A 17,577-nucleotide genomic window follows, 5' to 3' on the forward strand; every position below is an offset into this window, starting at 1 on the left:
TCACAACCCACCCATTGTGCCGGAGCCTCCAGTCACAGCAGTTGCTCCTGTTCAGGCTGAACCCATCGCCGGAACAGGGATCAGGCTGGCACCCCCGGAGCGCTTCTCCGGGGAGCCAGGACTTTGTAAGGCTTTCTTCCTAGACTGTTCCATTCATTTTGAACATTCCCCCCATGCATTTATCACAGACCGGTCCAAGATTGCATTCATGGTGTCCTACCTGACCGGGAGAGAGAGAGCATGGGCCACAGCAGAGTGGGAGCGTGACTCCCCACTTTGCCGCTCACTTCCCGAATTTCAAGCTGCTCTCCAGAGGACTTCTTGATCCGGTGTCAACGGACAGGGAAAAGGTTAGAGAGTTGAGCGGGCTGATGCAGGGCAATGGCTCGGTATGTGACTACGCCATCCGCTTCCGCACCCTGGCGGCGGAGAGCGGATGGAACACCACAGCTCTTTATGATGTGTTCCTGAAAGGACTGTCTGCTCCCATACGGGAGGTACTGGTGCCCTTGGACCTTGACTCCCTCATCGCCCTAGCCATCCGGACAGATAAGCGGATTCATGAACTCCATCAGCATCGGGGAGGCCGACCATCGTCGGAGAGGTACCAGCATCCGCTGGCTCTGGACGGGCAGGAAGCCCAAGGCTCGACTCCCGATCGACCTCCTCTCTTACCCACGGCAGGAGAGACCGAACCCATGCAAGTCGGGAGGACACGGCTGACGCCGGGGGAGCGGCGGCGACGTCAGCAGGAGGGCTGATGCTTTTACTGCGGGGAGTCCAATCACCTTGTTGCCGCCTGTCCTGCCAAAAGACCCGATCTGGTGAGTCCGTACTCGGCTCCGCGCATCCTCACGTCCGTCAAGGTAACTCACCACACCACCACCAACCTTAGGGCACTTATAGACTCAGGGTTGATGAGAACCTGATGGACTGGGGCCTGGCTGCTGAATTAGGGCTCAATTCGGCAATTCGGAGCCACTGGCCAGGCCCATCAAAGCCCGAGCACTCAACGGAAAGGAACTGTTTACCATAACTCACACCACGAGACTCTGGAACTGCACACACACGGTCACAATGAACGTATGAACTTTCACCTTTTTCAATCACCATCACAGACACTGATTCTTGGCCTCCCCTGGCTGTGCAAACACAACCTTCACATTAACTGGAGGACTGGAAAGGTATCAGGATGGGGGGAAGACTGTGCTGAGCGTCTAGAGTGCGACCCAAACCAGGGAAATAACATATCCGCTATTAACCATGTTTCTCTCCATGTTGCCACAGACATAGAGACTGACATGAAGTCCCTGCCCTCCTGCTACCACCACCTCCGGGAGGTTTTTAGCAAATCCAAAGCCATGTCACTGCCACCACATAGACCATATAACTGTGCCATAGACCTGATACCTGGTTCCACCATCCCTAAGGGCCGCCTATGCTTGGTTTCCGGGCCGGAGAGAGCGGCCATGACTGAATACATTGAAACCTCACTGAAGGCGGGGCTTATTCGCCCCTCTTCATTGGCCGCTGGAGCCGGATTTTTCTTTGTCACTAAGAAGGATGGGTCTCTAAGACCATGCATTGACTACAGCCCCCTAAATGACATAACAATCAAGAACCGCTACCCTTTGCCCCTCATGTCATCTGTGTTTGATCAACTCCAACAGGCCAAGATATTTAAAAAAATAGATCTCCGTAATGCATACCATCTGGTCAGAATCAGGGAGGGGGACGAATTGAAAACGGGGTTCAACACCCCTAGCGGACATTATGAATATCTAGTTATGCCGTTCAGGCTCACTATTGCTCCTGCTGTCTTCCAGGCCATTATTAATGATGTGCTAAGGGACTTCCTTGACCACTTTGTGTATGTTTACCTTAACGACATTCTCATCTACTCACCTGACCTAGACACTCATAGAAAACGCGTAGCAGCAGTACTACAAAGACTATTGGACCATAGACTTTATGTCAAAGCCGAAAAGAGCGAGTTTCACGCCGATAGCATCTCCTTCCTGGGCTTCATCGTAGCCCCTGGAAGGGTGCAGATGGATCCGGCTAAAGTTAGCGCTGTGGTCAAATGGCCCACACCTGATAGCTGCAAGAAAGTTCGGCAAATCCTTGGTTTTGCTAACTTTTACAGGCGGTTCATCAGAGGCTTCAGCGCAATAGCAGCTTCACCACGGCGCCGATCCTCACCATGCCGGACCCCCGGCGGCAATTCGTGGTAGAGGTGGATGCGTCCAACGAGGGGATCGGGGCCGTCCTCTCGCAGCGGTCAGAGCAGGATGGGAAGATGCATCCCTGCGCCTTCCTGTCGCGGCAACTGTCCAGGGCGGAGCGGAACTATGATGTCGGCAACCGGGAGTTGTTGGCGGTTAAGGTGGCTCTGGAGGAGTGGAGACACTGGTTGGAGGGAGCTGAGCACCCGTTAATCATCTAAACGGATCACAAGAACCTGGAATACATACGCAAAGCCAAGAGACTCAATTCTCGCCAGGCCAGGTGGGCGCTGTTCTTTAACCGCTTCTCCTTTTCTGTTTCTTACAGGCCGGGGCCCCGGAACGTCAAGCCCGACGCCCTGTCACGTCTCTACGACCCTGAGCCTGTAGCCAAAGAACCAGAGACTATCCTCCCACTGAACTGTGTGGTTAGAGCGGTGACTTGGCAGATAGAAAATGAGGTTAAGCAAGCTATTGTTGAGGCTCCGCCACCTAGTGGGTGCCCCGAGAATCAATTGTTTGTCCCTGTCGATCTGCGCCCACAGGTGATTCATTGGGCCCACTCCTTGCTGCTTTCCTGTCATCCGGGAGTTCGGCGGACGATGTTCGCCATCTCTCGGAGGTTCTGGTGGCCGTCCATGGAATTGGAGGTGCGGGAGTACGTCGAGGCATGTTCGGTCTGTGCGAGGAACAAGATGTCCTCCGGGTCACGTATGGGGCTTCTGCAACCACTGCCCATCCCCTCCAGACCATGGGCTGACATATCCATGGACTTCGTCACAGGGCTCCCGGTCTCTCAAGGTAACACCACAGTCCTCACTGTGGTGGATAGATTCTCGAAAATGGTCAGATTTATTGCCCTGCCAAAACTGCCTTCAGCCAAGGAAACGGCTGAAATTATGATTGACCATGTGTTTAAGATTCACGGTTTTCCCAAGGACATCTTGGACCGGGGGCCCCAGTTCGTGTCACGCTTCTGGAGGGAGTTTTGCCGGCTCATCGGAGCTAAGGCCAGTCTGACCTCGGGCTACCACCCGGAGGCCAACGGCCAGACCGAACGCCTTAACCAGCAGCTGGAAACCGGTCTCCGTTGCCTAGTGTCCCAGAACCCCTCGACATGGAGCAAACACCTGGTCTGGGTCGAGTACGCCCACAACTCCCTGCCCACCTCTGCCACAGGTTTTTCGCCCTTCAAGTGTGTTTATGGTTATGAACCTCCTGTGTTTGCTGCCCAGGAGCCCGAAGTCACGGTCCCGTCCGCCCACGCCACGATCCACCATTGCCGACGCATCTGGGCTGCTGCACGGCAGGTGCTTATCTGCCAAGGGGACCGGACCAAGAAAGCGGTAGACTGCAAGAGGCGGCCTGCACCTGCCTACCAGCTGGGTCAAAGGGTGTGGCTCTCTGCCAAGAATCTTCACCTCCAAGTCCCCTCCAAGAAACTGGCTCCGCGGTTTGTGGGTCCCTTCCCCATTACCAAGGTCATCGGTCCTGCAGCTGTCCGTCTCCGCCTGCCTCGCTCCCTCCGTGTCCACCCCACCTTCCATGTCAGTCAGGTCAAGCCGGCCAAGGAGAGTCCCTTGGTTCCGCCCCTCTTCCTCCTGAGGTGATAGACGGGGGTCCTGTCTACAAGGTTAAACGGCTGCTGGCTGTTCGCAACAGGGGGCGGGGCAAACAGTACCTGGTGGACTGGCAGGGGTACGGCCCGGAGGAGAGACAGTGGATTCCGTCACGGTTCATCGTGGACCATAGCCTCATTGATGACTTTGCCCGTCACCCTGAACAGCCTGGACCGTCTGGTAGCTAATGTTCATAGCCCTTTGTTTTTCCTCGTTATGAGTGATTTTTCTTTCGTGTAATTTATTATTGATTATCCTACATCCTCCGCTTGGTGGCGTGAGTTGATTATTTTGGTTTATTTTTATTATTAAGTCAGGTTTTTCCTCCTTATTGAATGTTTTGTGTTTACTTTTTTTTTTTGATTAGAGCTTTTTCCCCTCCTCCTGGAGTGATTTTGTTTTCTCAGACTTCAGAATTTAGTGACTAGTCTTTTCATAGCCATTTATTTTTTCACTCTGTCTGAGGTCACAGGTGATTTCATAAAGCCCATTGTTTTCTTATTCTCTGCGTCTGAGTCCTGCCTTGAGTCCCTGCCTGACCATTTCCACAGACTGGACCTGGTAAGTGACTCATTGTAGAACAGTTTCTATCTGATAATCAATTGATAGTGTAGGAGAATTATAAGGCCCAAGGATGTATGACCTGATATCACTCGGTTGGACGCCAACAGGAGTACAAGAATCAGTGTAGGAGAATAACAAATATAACAATAGCAAAAGATATGGTTTGGTGGCCAACAAAGAGGGCCAAGACACTTTGATTGTGTGGGAAAACATCTGGAAAATAAGAGATTGGGAAACTAGGAATAAACATAACATCAAGGCATACTGCCAGTAAGAGCAGTGACCTGGGAGGGCACCACTGTGTTCCGCCAGGAGGAGCACAGTGACCTGGTTGTGCGCCAGGAAAACATAGTTGGGTAATAAGTTAGGCAAGAGTAGTATAACGAAGCCAAAATGATTGGAAAACAGGATGCACATACACACACATAGCCATCTGAGGTATAAAAGAACATGTCTTGTTCTGTGTTTGGTTGTTGTTGTCTCCGTCTATGGCTGCGAGTAGGCCGCTGTGAATAAAGAGACTCCCCGCTTTGACACCTGTGTCTTGACTGTCTGATTCCTTTTTCGATCCATCACTTCTCGCCACAACAATACTCTTCTAGGAAACTGTTTTACTGTGTTTCTAAAAAACTGGAATATAATATGATAAAAAATAGCAACACTTTCTCCATTTCTCTTATAATTAGCACCAAATTGCATGTCCCTTTTTTGGATCCCAGTAATTTACAGCTGAAAACGTTTGGGAGAAGTTTGGGAAATATTGAGGAAAATTTGCACGGAATTAGCTGGAAATTATGGGACTCATAATATAAAGCATTACCAGATATTCAGGCTGTATACTTAACACTCCATTGCAAGTAAAAGTATTGCATTCAGTACACAGGTATTACCTTGAAAATATAGGTAAATATCAGAAGTTCTCACTATGCAGAATATTACATCAGTATATGTATATATACAATATATATACAGTATATGTAACTGGATTATTATTGATATATTGTCTAAGTAGTAAAGTTGACACAGCTACAGAACCATGTGGAGTCCTACAAGGTTCTATTATTAGACCACTGCTCTTTTTCAATTTCATCAATAATTTTCCAAATGTCTCTGGCACAATACCATCAATACTTTTATCTTTTACTTTTTTTCATGGTCACAGTCTGTAATTCTGTCTCTAGGGGTCTCTCAATCAAAACAATGACAAAGACAGCATTGGGTAACGTCATTAAATAGTGTGGCATCATGGGAGTTGATGTCTTCACCACCATTACCGTAAGCTCCTCCTGGTTTGGATTCCTTCAGTGCCAGTGGTTCAGGAAATCAAACAGACCTGATGATTCTAACTGTTAAAAACACTGAATAAGGCAGTTTCACATTTAAAGTCAGAGTTTGACCGATACTGTACGGAGGACAGACACTCGAGGAAGATAAAAGTCAATGTTGAGCTTCTGTCAGACAAACACAACACTGACATACAGTATGATCATAGAGGGCATGATGTCATTGATAGGTGACCAATGAAATGTTACCATGTTTAAAATCAGAGGTGTCTCTGGTTTGAGAATTGATTGAATCATTACAGATACAGAACATAGGTCTTATTGTTTTTATACATTTTTAATGTTGAAAAGTTACAGATTATAACTTTATGTCTGGATAAATACACAGTATGGTTTAAAATAAAAAAAAGCTGAATAACTTAATATCAAATTTTATGCCCAAAGGTCATGTTGATTATTTTCAAATTCAATTATTTTTTGATTTGCATGTTTTTGATTGTTAATGAAAAAGACAATGAGATCTCTTATAATTATTAGAAATGTTCACACCTCACGAATCAGCCATGCCTTCCTGCACTGTCTGATAGTCCATCTTTAACATGATGATGATCAGCTTTCTCTTCCTCTTAATACTGAATCATCCACTCAATCCCTATCTTTGTCATGTCTTGTCCAAATCTAGGTTGCTTTCTGTTTTTGTCATATTTGTTTTTCACATCCTGTTTTATTTTGGTGTGTGTCTAGCCTCTCCTCTCGTTCCAGCTTTCTGCTTCCTACTATCGTGTTTCCTGCTCCTGTGATTGTCAACCCCGCCCAAACCCTGATTTGTTTGCCTTGTTTGACTGACCTCCTGTGTACTGACCCGGTTACCATTGAAGACCCTGCCTCTGATTGCTGCTCTAAGTCATGCATTTTTGTGCGCTCTTCTAGTGGTTGTGATAATCTTGTTATTTAAACACTAGAAAGTGTGTTTCTATATATGTTGGGTCTTTGTGTACATATCATATTTTTTGTAGTACCTGCATTTTTTTTTTTTTTTACTGTACAAACAAATACATAATAAATGAAGAAGCTGGTTGGGATGGACCAGTTGTTGACTGTTGGGCAGTTTAATGTTTGTTTGTCCCCTCTGTGTTATGGGTTTTATTTGTTCTTTTTATTGCTATTATTTTATTTATTATGTTTTTATCCTGTGTAATTTCATTTGCTACATTTTATTTACTTGTGGTATTAAATTGTTTTAATTTATGTAAAGGACTTTTTAACCTTATTTTGAATGAAGACAGAATTGAAAATTGAAGATACAAATAAGTTTTCATCATGTTTTATATGAATTATCATAATGAGTAAATAAGTCAGTAACTCCAAAGTAAAGAGTTCTATATGACCCTCTGAGTACTAGTGGAGTAGAAGTGTAAAAGTTATGCTTCATGTTACCCAGGTCTTGTCCATGAGCTCGGTTGTTTCCATTGATGAACAGCAGGGAGTATCCACTGTACACTTCATTGGATCCTGCAGGGCATTTTGGGACCAGGAGGTTCTGACTGTGTCTGGTGAACAGGAAGCCGTCCTTCTCTGGTGCATCCACACAGGGACCCGGTGGACCTGCAACTCCTTTAGCACCAGCTTGACCACGTAGACCTGCCAGACCTGTCAACATAGTGTCAGTGTGGACCAAATGGACCGTTTCAACACTGCTGTGTCTCCGTCAGAGTCACGTCAGTTTTGTTACTTGGACTACAACTAGTTAGAGGAGTCAATTTTCTGCACAAATAAACTGAGAAACTGAAAGCTCTTTACACCAGTGAACTTCCACATCAAAAGTGAAGAAACACTTCTTCACGTATTCAAAACTCAATATGGACTTGAGACTCTCAGATTTCCTGTCTATTTACCCATTCACTCAGTGAGACTCCAAGTTCAGGGGAGTCTATTCAGACAAGACTTGTGAGTTATCACAGAACTAATGACTTTGCTGTAAAATCAAATTTTATTTACATTGCCCAATATCACAAATCACACATTTGCCTCAATGGGCTTAACAACACCCAAGTATTTAGGACCAGTAGGGAACTATCAGGACCTTCTATCAGCATTTTAAATGTTATATTTAATCTCTTTCATCTCTTATTTTTTCTCTTCTATTTCTAAGTTTAGCCTCATTTTCAATCAATTTTGCTTCAGAAATGAAAGGTTACTGTCCTAAAACCATGAAAACAGATTTATCCAATCGGATTTTCTTTTTTTGTTTCTACGCAGAAAAATGGTTAGCTGGCGCACTCATTGGTTAGGACTTCAGAACCAGGACAGAAGCCTGAAGCCCCCACAGATGCATGTGTTTGTTTAGAATGTGAATGAACCAATCACAATTTGATTTCTAATTTAATATTTATAATCACTGCTCTGGGCTTTCATGAAGGCTTGAGGTCATAGCTGTCTCATGGGGGACATCATCACAGCTCCTGGTTCAAGTTAAAGATCCTGGTCTGGTTTAAAACAGTTCACAACCTGTTTATTTACATTAAACCTGAACCACCATCTGCCACTGACCTGAACCAAAGAGCTGCTGTTGTCTGAACCACAGTTGGGACTCTGAACCTGGTCTCTGGTGTCACAGTTGTGTGGTTCTTTTTAGAAGCTGACAGAGCATCGGATTTCGTACCTTGTGGTCCAGGGAATCCTCGGTCTCCCTGTTCCCCCTTCAATCCAGGACGACCTCCTGGTCCTTTTTTACCAGCCTGCCCTCCTCTGCCCTTAACACCTGAAGCCACAAAACAAAGCACTGCCTCTAAAAATCCATTTACATGGTTCATGTCTAAAACTGTTCACACCTGAAGCGTGAGACTAAAACATTATTCCAGACTCACCTGGACGTCCAGGTCTCCCACGGAGCCCTGGGGTTCCCCTTTGTCCTGGGGTTCCCTGATCTCCAGGAAAGCCTTTGTCTCCTGGAATCAGCCTCACCTCCCTGGATACATCCTTCCCCTTCAGTCCTGCAGGGGGCAGTATAGGGTTACTTATAGTACTGTATTACTCTATAGTAATAATTACTCTATAGTACTGTGACAGTGCAGAACTCAGGTGTCTGGCTGCAGTCATCTCTGTTACCTCTCCTCCCAGGTGGTCCTGGAGGTCCTTGTGAGCCGGGGTAACCTTGAGATCCCTCATCTCCCTTCAAACCTGAAACACACACAGAGGAAATTCTGTTGTACAATAAAGTATCAAAACCATGAAGCTTCTCTTCACCTTTAGACTCACACCCTGAGACCAGCTTCTGTCCTCCTGTAGAGGCTGCTGGTCTCTGCTGGTCTCTGCTGGTCTCTGCTGGTCTATGAAGTGACTTACGAAGGTACATGTGGCTGGCAGAGACAAATGTTTGTGTACTGTTTACCTGACTGGAGTTCTTACCAACAGGTCCTGTGACACCAGTTTCTCCTGTCAGGCCTTTGTATCCAGTTAGGCCCCGGGGTCCGTCATCACCCTGTCAACAACAACAACTGTATTAAATACACACAAGAGTAATGATCTAATATCCAACGGAAACTTGATTCAGCTCGGCACAAACTAACACTGTCACTGTGTGACCAGACAGTCACAGTCTGGGATCTTGGACCTAATACAAACTGGACTTTGACTTGAATTTCTCAGTGTAACTAAGGGATGTACTGACCGGCTTTCCTTGTGGACCAGGCTCACCAGAGCAGCCCGGTGGTCCTGCGGTACCTGTTGCTCCTTTAGAGCCCTTCTCTCCTTTATTACCAGGACCTGGAGGACCAGGAGGACCCTTACTGCCCGGCGGACCTAAAGAGACAGCGAGAGAGACATAAATGTTAATTTAACATCTGTGTTGTTCTTTGAACCTTGGGGTCACATGTGATATCTGTCTGTGTATGCAGATGAGATTGATTAATGATTATCTGATTTTCCTGGGTCTGTCCTATCCTGACTAACCTGCAGGTCTGAAGGACACCTCAGAGTCTACAGCCATGTTAGCAGCTCTGTGAGGCTTTAAACTACTGACGTCAAAGTTCAGCTGAGGCTGATGGGAAATAGTTTTGCAGGTATTTGTTCATGAACCAGGTTCTGAGATACCTCAAGCAGTGCACCGAGACACAAGATCAGTGATGTAAACTGGGGTCATCAAGTCTTTGACTCAGCATGGGCTGATCAAACCCTGGCACTACCAAACAGACCCCTCCTTCTGATCCAGAAATCTGTGTGCTCCTGTGATATGGTCCTGACTCTCCCATGATGCCGAGCAGCATGAACGCCATGCAGTAAAGATTCATGTTCATTTTTGGGGGACAAGTTTTCTCAGAAGAGTCCATGTCGCTGCATTGCTGCATCAAGACCTCCCTCACACAGTGGAGCCTGTTCCACCAAATCAAACTGTAGAACCATTTGCTATAAATGTTCACCTCCCTAATGTAGGATATGAACTGATGTAAACTTTCACACTCTCATCAATGTGAACATCAAGATTAAAGGCTCCAGAACTAGTGAAGTAATGAGCTCAATGTGCCTCTTTACCTTTTGGTCCATGTCCTCCAGGGTGTCCATTTGCTCCTTTGTCTCCTTCAGTGCAGATTCCCTCCCGGCCAATACAACCAGGAGGACCAGGGGGTCCAGGTGGTCCAGAACAACCTGGGTTTCCGCCAGGACCAGTGGGACCAGGAGGGCCACAGGGACCAGGAGGACCCTTCTCTCCAGCACACCCTGAGAAGACGAGAGGATGGGGATGGTTCATTTCTTATTCTTCAGTTCTGATTGAAACTAAACTCAGAACTGAGGACTCACCTGGTTGACCTTTCTCCCCCTCTGAGCCCCGGGGTCCAATTCCTGGAGCTGGGGAAAGAAAACCAGTCAGCTGGATCTGAAACCTAAACTATTCATGAGGGTGGTGGCTGGTCACTGTCTCATCCAGTCTGGTCTCTTACCTCCCATGGCTCCTTTCTCTCCAGGGGGTCCAGGTATCCCATCTTGTCCCTGATTTCCTCTGGGACCAGCTGGACCAGGATCTCCAGGTGCCCCCTTGTTACCTAAAAAAGGCATTAGTTACCCACTGAGAGGACAGATATCAGCATGTTCTTATCATCTCATGTTTACATTAAAGTTCCACCAAATGATGACATTAATAACTGTAACACTGGTTCATGTACCTGGGAGACCGGTGGGTCCTAGAGGGCCATTTTGTCCTGGAGGACCATCACTACCCTTTTCACCAGGAGATCCAGGAGTACCTGAGACAAACAGAGAGGAGGGGTTTTGATTCATCCTGGAGAGGACATAATCTGTATTAAATCACAAATTTAACTCAAACTTTGACTAAATTTGCAGAAAATAAAGAAAATTTGACTGTATTCTGACACCCACTACTGCTTCTTACTGACTGTCCAGTCGCTGCCATTAAACCCCTGAAGAGGAAGATAAACTCATTAAAAGATCCAGTCAAAGCTCCGATGATGAAAACACCTGATGTTTCCCTCTCTTCATGCTTCATGTGCATCAGCATTTATTTATGAAGTCTGTTTACTCTGTTACCCACACAGCTACTGTTACACCACACACAACAGGTTTAGCCTTTTCTTCACTTCCTGTTGATTCTACTCAGGTCTATGATTCACAAACTGAAAATATGAATAGCAGGTGGATGAAAATACATCATGATGTCTGTCTGTCTGATTCTCTCTCTGTCCATCTGTCTGTCTATCTGTCTGTCTCTCTCTCTCTCTCTCTCTCTTTAATGGTAAAATCTATATATCTATTGTCACAGCACCCTGTGGTTGATCTGCTTCACCCCAGACCACAAGGTCTGCTTCTTACAGACTGTTTCTTTAAATATCCCCTCTGCTTGTTTTTAAACAATAGAAACATAACACACTATTCTGATTCAAAACAACCTGAAACATGTAAAAATAAACTTTGGATAAACTCTGGATGTAACACCTATAACACAGGACTGACTACAGACTGTTTAAGATGCAGATATATGAAGTGTAAACAGTAAAGTATCACACCTCTGCATCCTGGAGGCCCAGAGTGTCCTTTGGGGCCACAGGGGCCACAGTCTCCTGGAGGACCAAAGTTCCCAAGGTCTCCTGGTTTCCCCTTTGTACCTAAAGGTCCTGGACATCCTGGATTCCCCTGACAGGACAGAGCAGGGGAGAACAATCAATGTTGATTCAAAGCAGACTCATCTTTCAGGACCATTTAAATACAAAAGATATCCAGGTCAGAAATATATAATTATCAATAATGTGTACAATGTGTATGCTGGGCTTAAGTAAAGAAAGGGAAACATGGAAGTGTAAAAGACAAACATGAAACAAAACATGTGTTTTATTAAAGAGAACCATGGCTGTGTGGAAGAGATACCAGATGGAAAACCAACTGAGTAGATGCATTCTACGTCCAGAGAGAACTGATAAAGGCCGAGGGGCTGTGGCATTATAAAGCAGACAGTCATCGGCAAACAAGTGGAGCAGGTAAGTTGTAAAAATACCTTAAAATTAAATTATTATACAAATTCCCATAAATATAAACACTGGAACCAATCAAATGCAGCTAATTAGCTCAACTCAACCTGTTCACTTCATGATGCTTTGTTTTGTTCGAGCTTTTAATTGGACATCTTGGTTGAGATTTTGCCTTGTGGTTGGTTGGATGGTCACAGTCTCTCCTTCCTGAGTTACAGTGTTGGATAATGGTCAGAAGAGTTTTTACAGAACATTATAATGTCACAGTGAAGTTGACCTTTGACCTTTTGGATATAAAATGTCATCACTTAATTTTATCCTTATAGACATTTGAGTTAAATTGTGTCATAATTAGTGTATGAATTTTTATGTTATAGAGAAAAACATGTTTTGTAGGTCACAGTGAAGATTTGATGTGTCACTGTCAAAATCTAATCAGTTGATCCTTGAGTCCAAATTAACGTTGGTGCCAAATTTGAAGTGATTCACTTGAGGAGTTCCTGAGATATTCCGGCCTTGACTGTCGCCGGCACAGTGGTATGAAAATAAAATTCTGTTGGTAGATAGTGGCGTGTATGTGTGTGATACCTTCTCTCCTGTACATCCTGTAGATCCTGGTCCAGGTGGACTCGGTTCTCCTTTAACACCTTTAAGTCCTCCTGATCCTGGTTTTCCATCTGAACCAGGTATCCCACAAGGGCCTGCACAACCTTTCTCACCTTTAACACCTGGACAGAAAACAATGAGAGATGTTGTCAAAATTGCAGTCAAAATGAAGGTTTGTCTTAAAATCCAGTTCACACTGATGTTGTAGAAGTACACCGTCTGTCTCAGACAGCTTTAGTGAGTCCCTCCAGGATTTCGCTGTCTTTTTTTGCGATTGTTGATGGATTTTGCAGCAGTTTTTCTTTAAAGTTGCAATGGGAGCACTAGTGAGCAAGATTTCTCAGGGCTCCTGCAAAATTTACAATACTTTTCCATGAAAACAGTTATAGTTCAGGGACGACAATATAAGGACACAAACAGTATTAGCGGCGATTTATATGGCAAAAAAGCTCCAAAAATATAAATATGGCAGCAATGCTAGCACTTCACAGTGCTATTTAGACCAACCCTCACCCACCTGGATTGAAAGCTCAGGTATGGCCACTGAAGAAATTAAAGCAGACATCTTATCTTCCTTGAGGGGAGAGATTTCTAAGGGACAAACTTAAAAGTGCACTGGTAGAGGATTTTAATGCACCTAAATCAGAACTACAAGGGGTGCAGTCAGAAATCGCAAACAATACAGTAGAAATTCCAACAGAAGTTGGCCACATGAAGGCGGACATGCAGGACATGATGGTCGGATTATCGACATGGTCCGATGAAGTGGCATCGCTGCAAGCCACAGTAACCAGGCTTCAAAACCAGGTGGTAACTCTTAAAGATAAATGCAAAGACATGGAGGGGAGAATGAGACAGAGCAACATCCACATTGCCGGTGTTACACCGAAATCAGTGACCCATTAGATTTTGTGACAACAGAGGTGCTGTTGCACATTTTCAGCATTTGGTTCGTCGACAGTGAGGCAGAAGAAGGTGGACGAGGTAATCTGTCTGGAGAATGAGCTAATGATCGCGAGAAGCAACCGCCTTAAGTTATGTTAATGTTAGCGGATTGTAAGAGTTCAGTCTTTCTGCTACATGGACAGGGATGCTAATGGTTCTCTTATATTTGTTTCACAGTAGAATTGCTTCTGCTTCTACTGGTGATTGGACTGCCACTCTTTGCCCAGTACATGTGACCCATGGATGTGTAGAGTAATCCCTGAATATTACTGCTTTCTATGAAGAAAGAAATTATTAACATTGGTGGATCATGCTCATCACTCCAGGCATGGTATATGTCAAAGTAAAGAAAATGAAATATGTTAAGTTAAATGTTTTGGAAAAACTTATTTTTATTATTACTGCATTTTATGGAATCATCTTTGGACTGTTTCTATGAGCGGTATTTGCATGACCTGGCGCTGTGAAACTGAAATTATTATTAATGGATGCTTGTACTGAGCAAAGCAGAGGCGCAGCGCAGTGCGCCATCTGGCGAGCTGTGGCGATCATGCCATGCAGCCAATTGAAACACAGCAATTGAAATGTGGCACTAAACGAAAATGGAGAAGAAACTGATCCTTTCTGTCTCTGAATACCTCAAAATATAAGCCCTGTCTTGGCGACAGATTTCTACCCAAGTAGGCATGTCAGGTGTTTTTTAAGATATACAACTCATGTTAATGTATGTTGTTGGTTGTAGGTAGGCACGATGTGTAAATGTAGTGCTAACGCTTTCTTCTGAGCACAGGAAAGGCGCATTGTGTGATTATTTGAGGGCTCTGACTGACTTGGTGGCAGTGAATTCCTGCTACACCTCTTCGTAACCCAATATTTATTATAATATACTTATGCTGGGTTTTGCAGGAGCCTGAATGCTAATCCTTGATCCTTTTATTTTGTTTTCTTCTTTCCTTGTCTTAGCACACTCAAAGCACAGTCAAACTCAATCTAGACTGTGCACTTTTGCTGCTTGCCTCTAGTGGCTAGGGACTAGGTCCCTTGAACTGTTGATAATGTTTGTTAACTATAGTTTCAACAGATTGTTGTTGTTGTGTTTTTCTTGTTCTGAAGCCTCTGTTCCCCAGGGATCCTGTGTTGAACTTGAAAACAACAAGATTATCATTTCCTTTCCTTAATCACATTCCTGTTGCTCTTGATGAAGTTAGAAAACTTTGGTACAACTGTAGTAATTGTTTGTGTTTATTTCACTCACTCTCACTATCTAGCCCCACTCCTTAAAATCGACATAGCAAGACATGGATCCACATAACAAGACATGGTCTATGTGAAAGATGTTTTTTCCGCTTCCCATCTCTCTCCCCTTGCTTGGAGTACCAGGGAATCAAAGTACAAACTACAGATTTTGAGTAATGGATACACTAAAAATTATAAGATATAATGTGAAAGGTCTTCATAATCCTATTAAGAGAAATAAACTACTATGTCAGCTGAGACAAGTAAGTTGCCAGACAGCATTTTTATAGGAAACCCACCTATTTGATGCAGAACATGAGAACTTAAAAAAGTAATGGGCGGACAAAGTATATAACTCTTCCCACTGCTCAGGGAGAAAGAAGGGAGTTTTCATACTTATAGACAGGCAAATTAATTTCAGACAAACATTGATACATAAAGACACATGCGGGAGATATATATTGGTTAATGGATTAATTGACGGTATAGAAGTGTCCCTTATAAATGTGTATGCACTTAATGAGAAGACACTGTTTAATATGGTATGAAAGTATAGCACTGATCTGCTGCTGATGGGAGGGGATTTTGATTGTGTAATGTCGCAGGTAATGGATCGACAACCGGCCTCTAAAGCCCCCCCCCCAGTTAAGTTTCCAAGAAGCAGGGCCTTCGCTTTCTATTCAGGCAGACATACATCCTACTAGGATTGATTATTTCTTCACCCCAAAAGGTACAGCTACATAGGATCGTGGACACTGAGAAATTGCCTATCACTATTTCTGATCATGCACCTGTTTCACTAAAATGGGATATAGATCATAGATCAACAACCAAACAATGGAGACTTAATACATCCCTTCTTAATGAAAAATAATTTACCTCCTTCATTACGGAAGAGTTCAAGAACTATATCTATTAACCAATACCTCATCAGAAAAAACACTGATATTGTTGGATTGTGCCAAAGCATATATTAGGGGCTGCATTATTTCATTCATGTCTGCTAGGAAGAGAGAGGGATGTCAGACAGTGGGAATAAGAAGATAAAATAAAAGAATTGGAACATAAACAATCTGCATCAATTAGTGTCATCAATGATTTAAACACAATTCGTAGACGACTTAATAGTCTGTTATCAGATAAGGTTGATTGAAGCTTGAGATTCACTAGCCAAAAATACTAAGAATATGGAAACAGGGCGAGTATACTATTAGCATTTAGACTGGGAAAACAACAATCTTCTAATATAGTACAGAGAATAAAATCACAAGAAACCGTTGTCACAAAATCAGATAACATAGCAGAGTCCTTTGCAGAGTTTTACAAATCATTATATAAGAATATGGACACTTGCTCTGAAGACGCAGAACCTAAAGTTCCTAAACCACATAAAACAAACTGAATTGACAGATTCAACAGCTAAGGAGTTAGATAAGCCAATTGAGGAATGGGGGATCAAGCAGGTGATCTCATCACTTAAGAACAACGAAAGTCCAGGACCAGACGGATATGTCAATGAATTTTATAAAACCTTTGAAGACCTGCTGGCCCTCCTGTTATTAAAAAGGATACAATCATGCCTTAGAATCTAAAACTATGGCATCATCTTGGACGAAGGTAACTTATAGTGGTAATTCATAAACAGCGTAAAGACAATGCTGAATGCCATAAACCACTATCACTGCGGAACGGAGATCTGCGCATACTAACAGCAATTCTGGGTAAACAAGTTAATCAAATAATTACCCAAATTATACACCCTGGACACCTATTAAACATAATATCCAATCAAAAAGATAAGAAATCACAGTCAATGATCATATCCCTAAATGCTCCAAAGGCATTTGAGTATCATGGCAATATTTACTCCAAACATTAAAATTTCAGATTTGGCACTAACTTTATAATTTGGATACAAACACTTTATTCATCCCCACAGGCGGCTATCAAAGCTAATGGATATAGATCAGGAAGATTTACACTCGCACGAGGATGCAGACAAGGTTGCTCTCTGTCGCCCCTGCTGTTTGCTATTAGCATCAAACTGCTGGCCCAGCTTATTAGAAATGACAATAATACAAAAGGAATCGTAATAAACATACAGGAACACCATAAATCACTGTATGCTGATGATGTATTATTGTATTTGACAGAACCTACATCAATAATACCGCATTTAATGGGGCTCATCTCTCAGTATGGATATTACTCAGAATACAAGGTAAATGTGGATAAAACAGAGGCTATGGATGTGAATGGTACTATTTCAAAAAGAGCTAAACTACAGCAGTGGATTCAAATGGCCAAAAAGGTATTAAATATCTGGGCATTTATATCCCTGCATCTCTACATAATCTATACAATGCAAATTACAGTAAAATAATCGGGCACATCAGCAGTGATTTGACACGATGGTCCACGCTCCCTCTCTCTACTGGATCGTATTGAAAGTATCCGTAAGAATACTCTGGCCAGACTACTTTACTACCTGTGGAAATTCCAAAATCAACTGTTGATAATCTGGACAAAATTATTTCTAAATTAATAAACCTAAAACTTCCAAACTTAAAATATTATTTCTGGGCTGCACAAATTAAGCCTTTCATAGTGTGGTTTCAGAATG

General features: G+C 43.8%; 1 protein-coding gene across 1 annotated transcript in view; it reads right to left on the reverse strand.

Moving 5' to 3' along the window:
* The window catches only part of col4a3 (collagen, type IV, alpha 3), a 60,941-nt gene that overhangs the window by 7,173 nt on the left and 36,191 nt on the right, over positions 1–17,577 (reverse strand). The window contains exons 37-48 of the mRNA XM_056374934.1: positions 12,756–12,895; positions 11,709–11,835; positions 10,851–10,931; positions 10,629–10,730; positions 10,489–10,536; positions 10,222–10,407; positions 9,362–9,492; positions 9,100–9,172; positions 8,800–8,871; positions 8,559–8,684; positions 8,354–8,452; positions 7,129–7,341 (exon numbers count right to left, since the gene is read on the reverse strand). Coding sequence (XP_056230909.1) covers positions 7,129–7,341; positions 8,354–8,452; positions 8,559–8,684; positions 8,800–8,871; positions 9,100–9,172; positions 9,362–9,492; positions 10,222–10,407; positions 10,489–10,536; positions 10,629–10,730; positions 10,851–10,931; positions 11,709–11,835; positions 12,756–12,895 — 1,398 coding nt within the window. The remainder of the gene's footprint in view (positions 1–7,128; positions 7,342–8,353; positions 8,453–8,558; positions 8,685–8,799; positions 8,872–9,099; positions 9,173–9,361; positions 9,493–10,221; positions 10,408–10,488; positions 10,537–10,628; positions 10,731–10,850; positions 10,932–11,708; positions 11,836–12,755; positions 12,896–17,577) is intronic.

The sequence above is a fragment of the Seriola aureovittata genome, chromosome 4 (genome assembly GCF_021018895.1).
Source record: "Seriola aureovittata isolate HTS-2021-v1 ecotype China chromosome 4, ASM2101889v1, whole genome shotgun sequence".
In the NCBI taxonomy this organism is placed as follows: Eukaryota; Metazoa; Chordata; class Actinopteri; order Carangiformes; family Carangidae; genus Seriola; species Seriola aureovittata.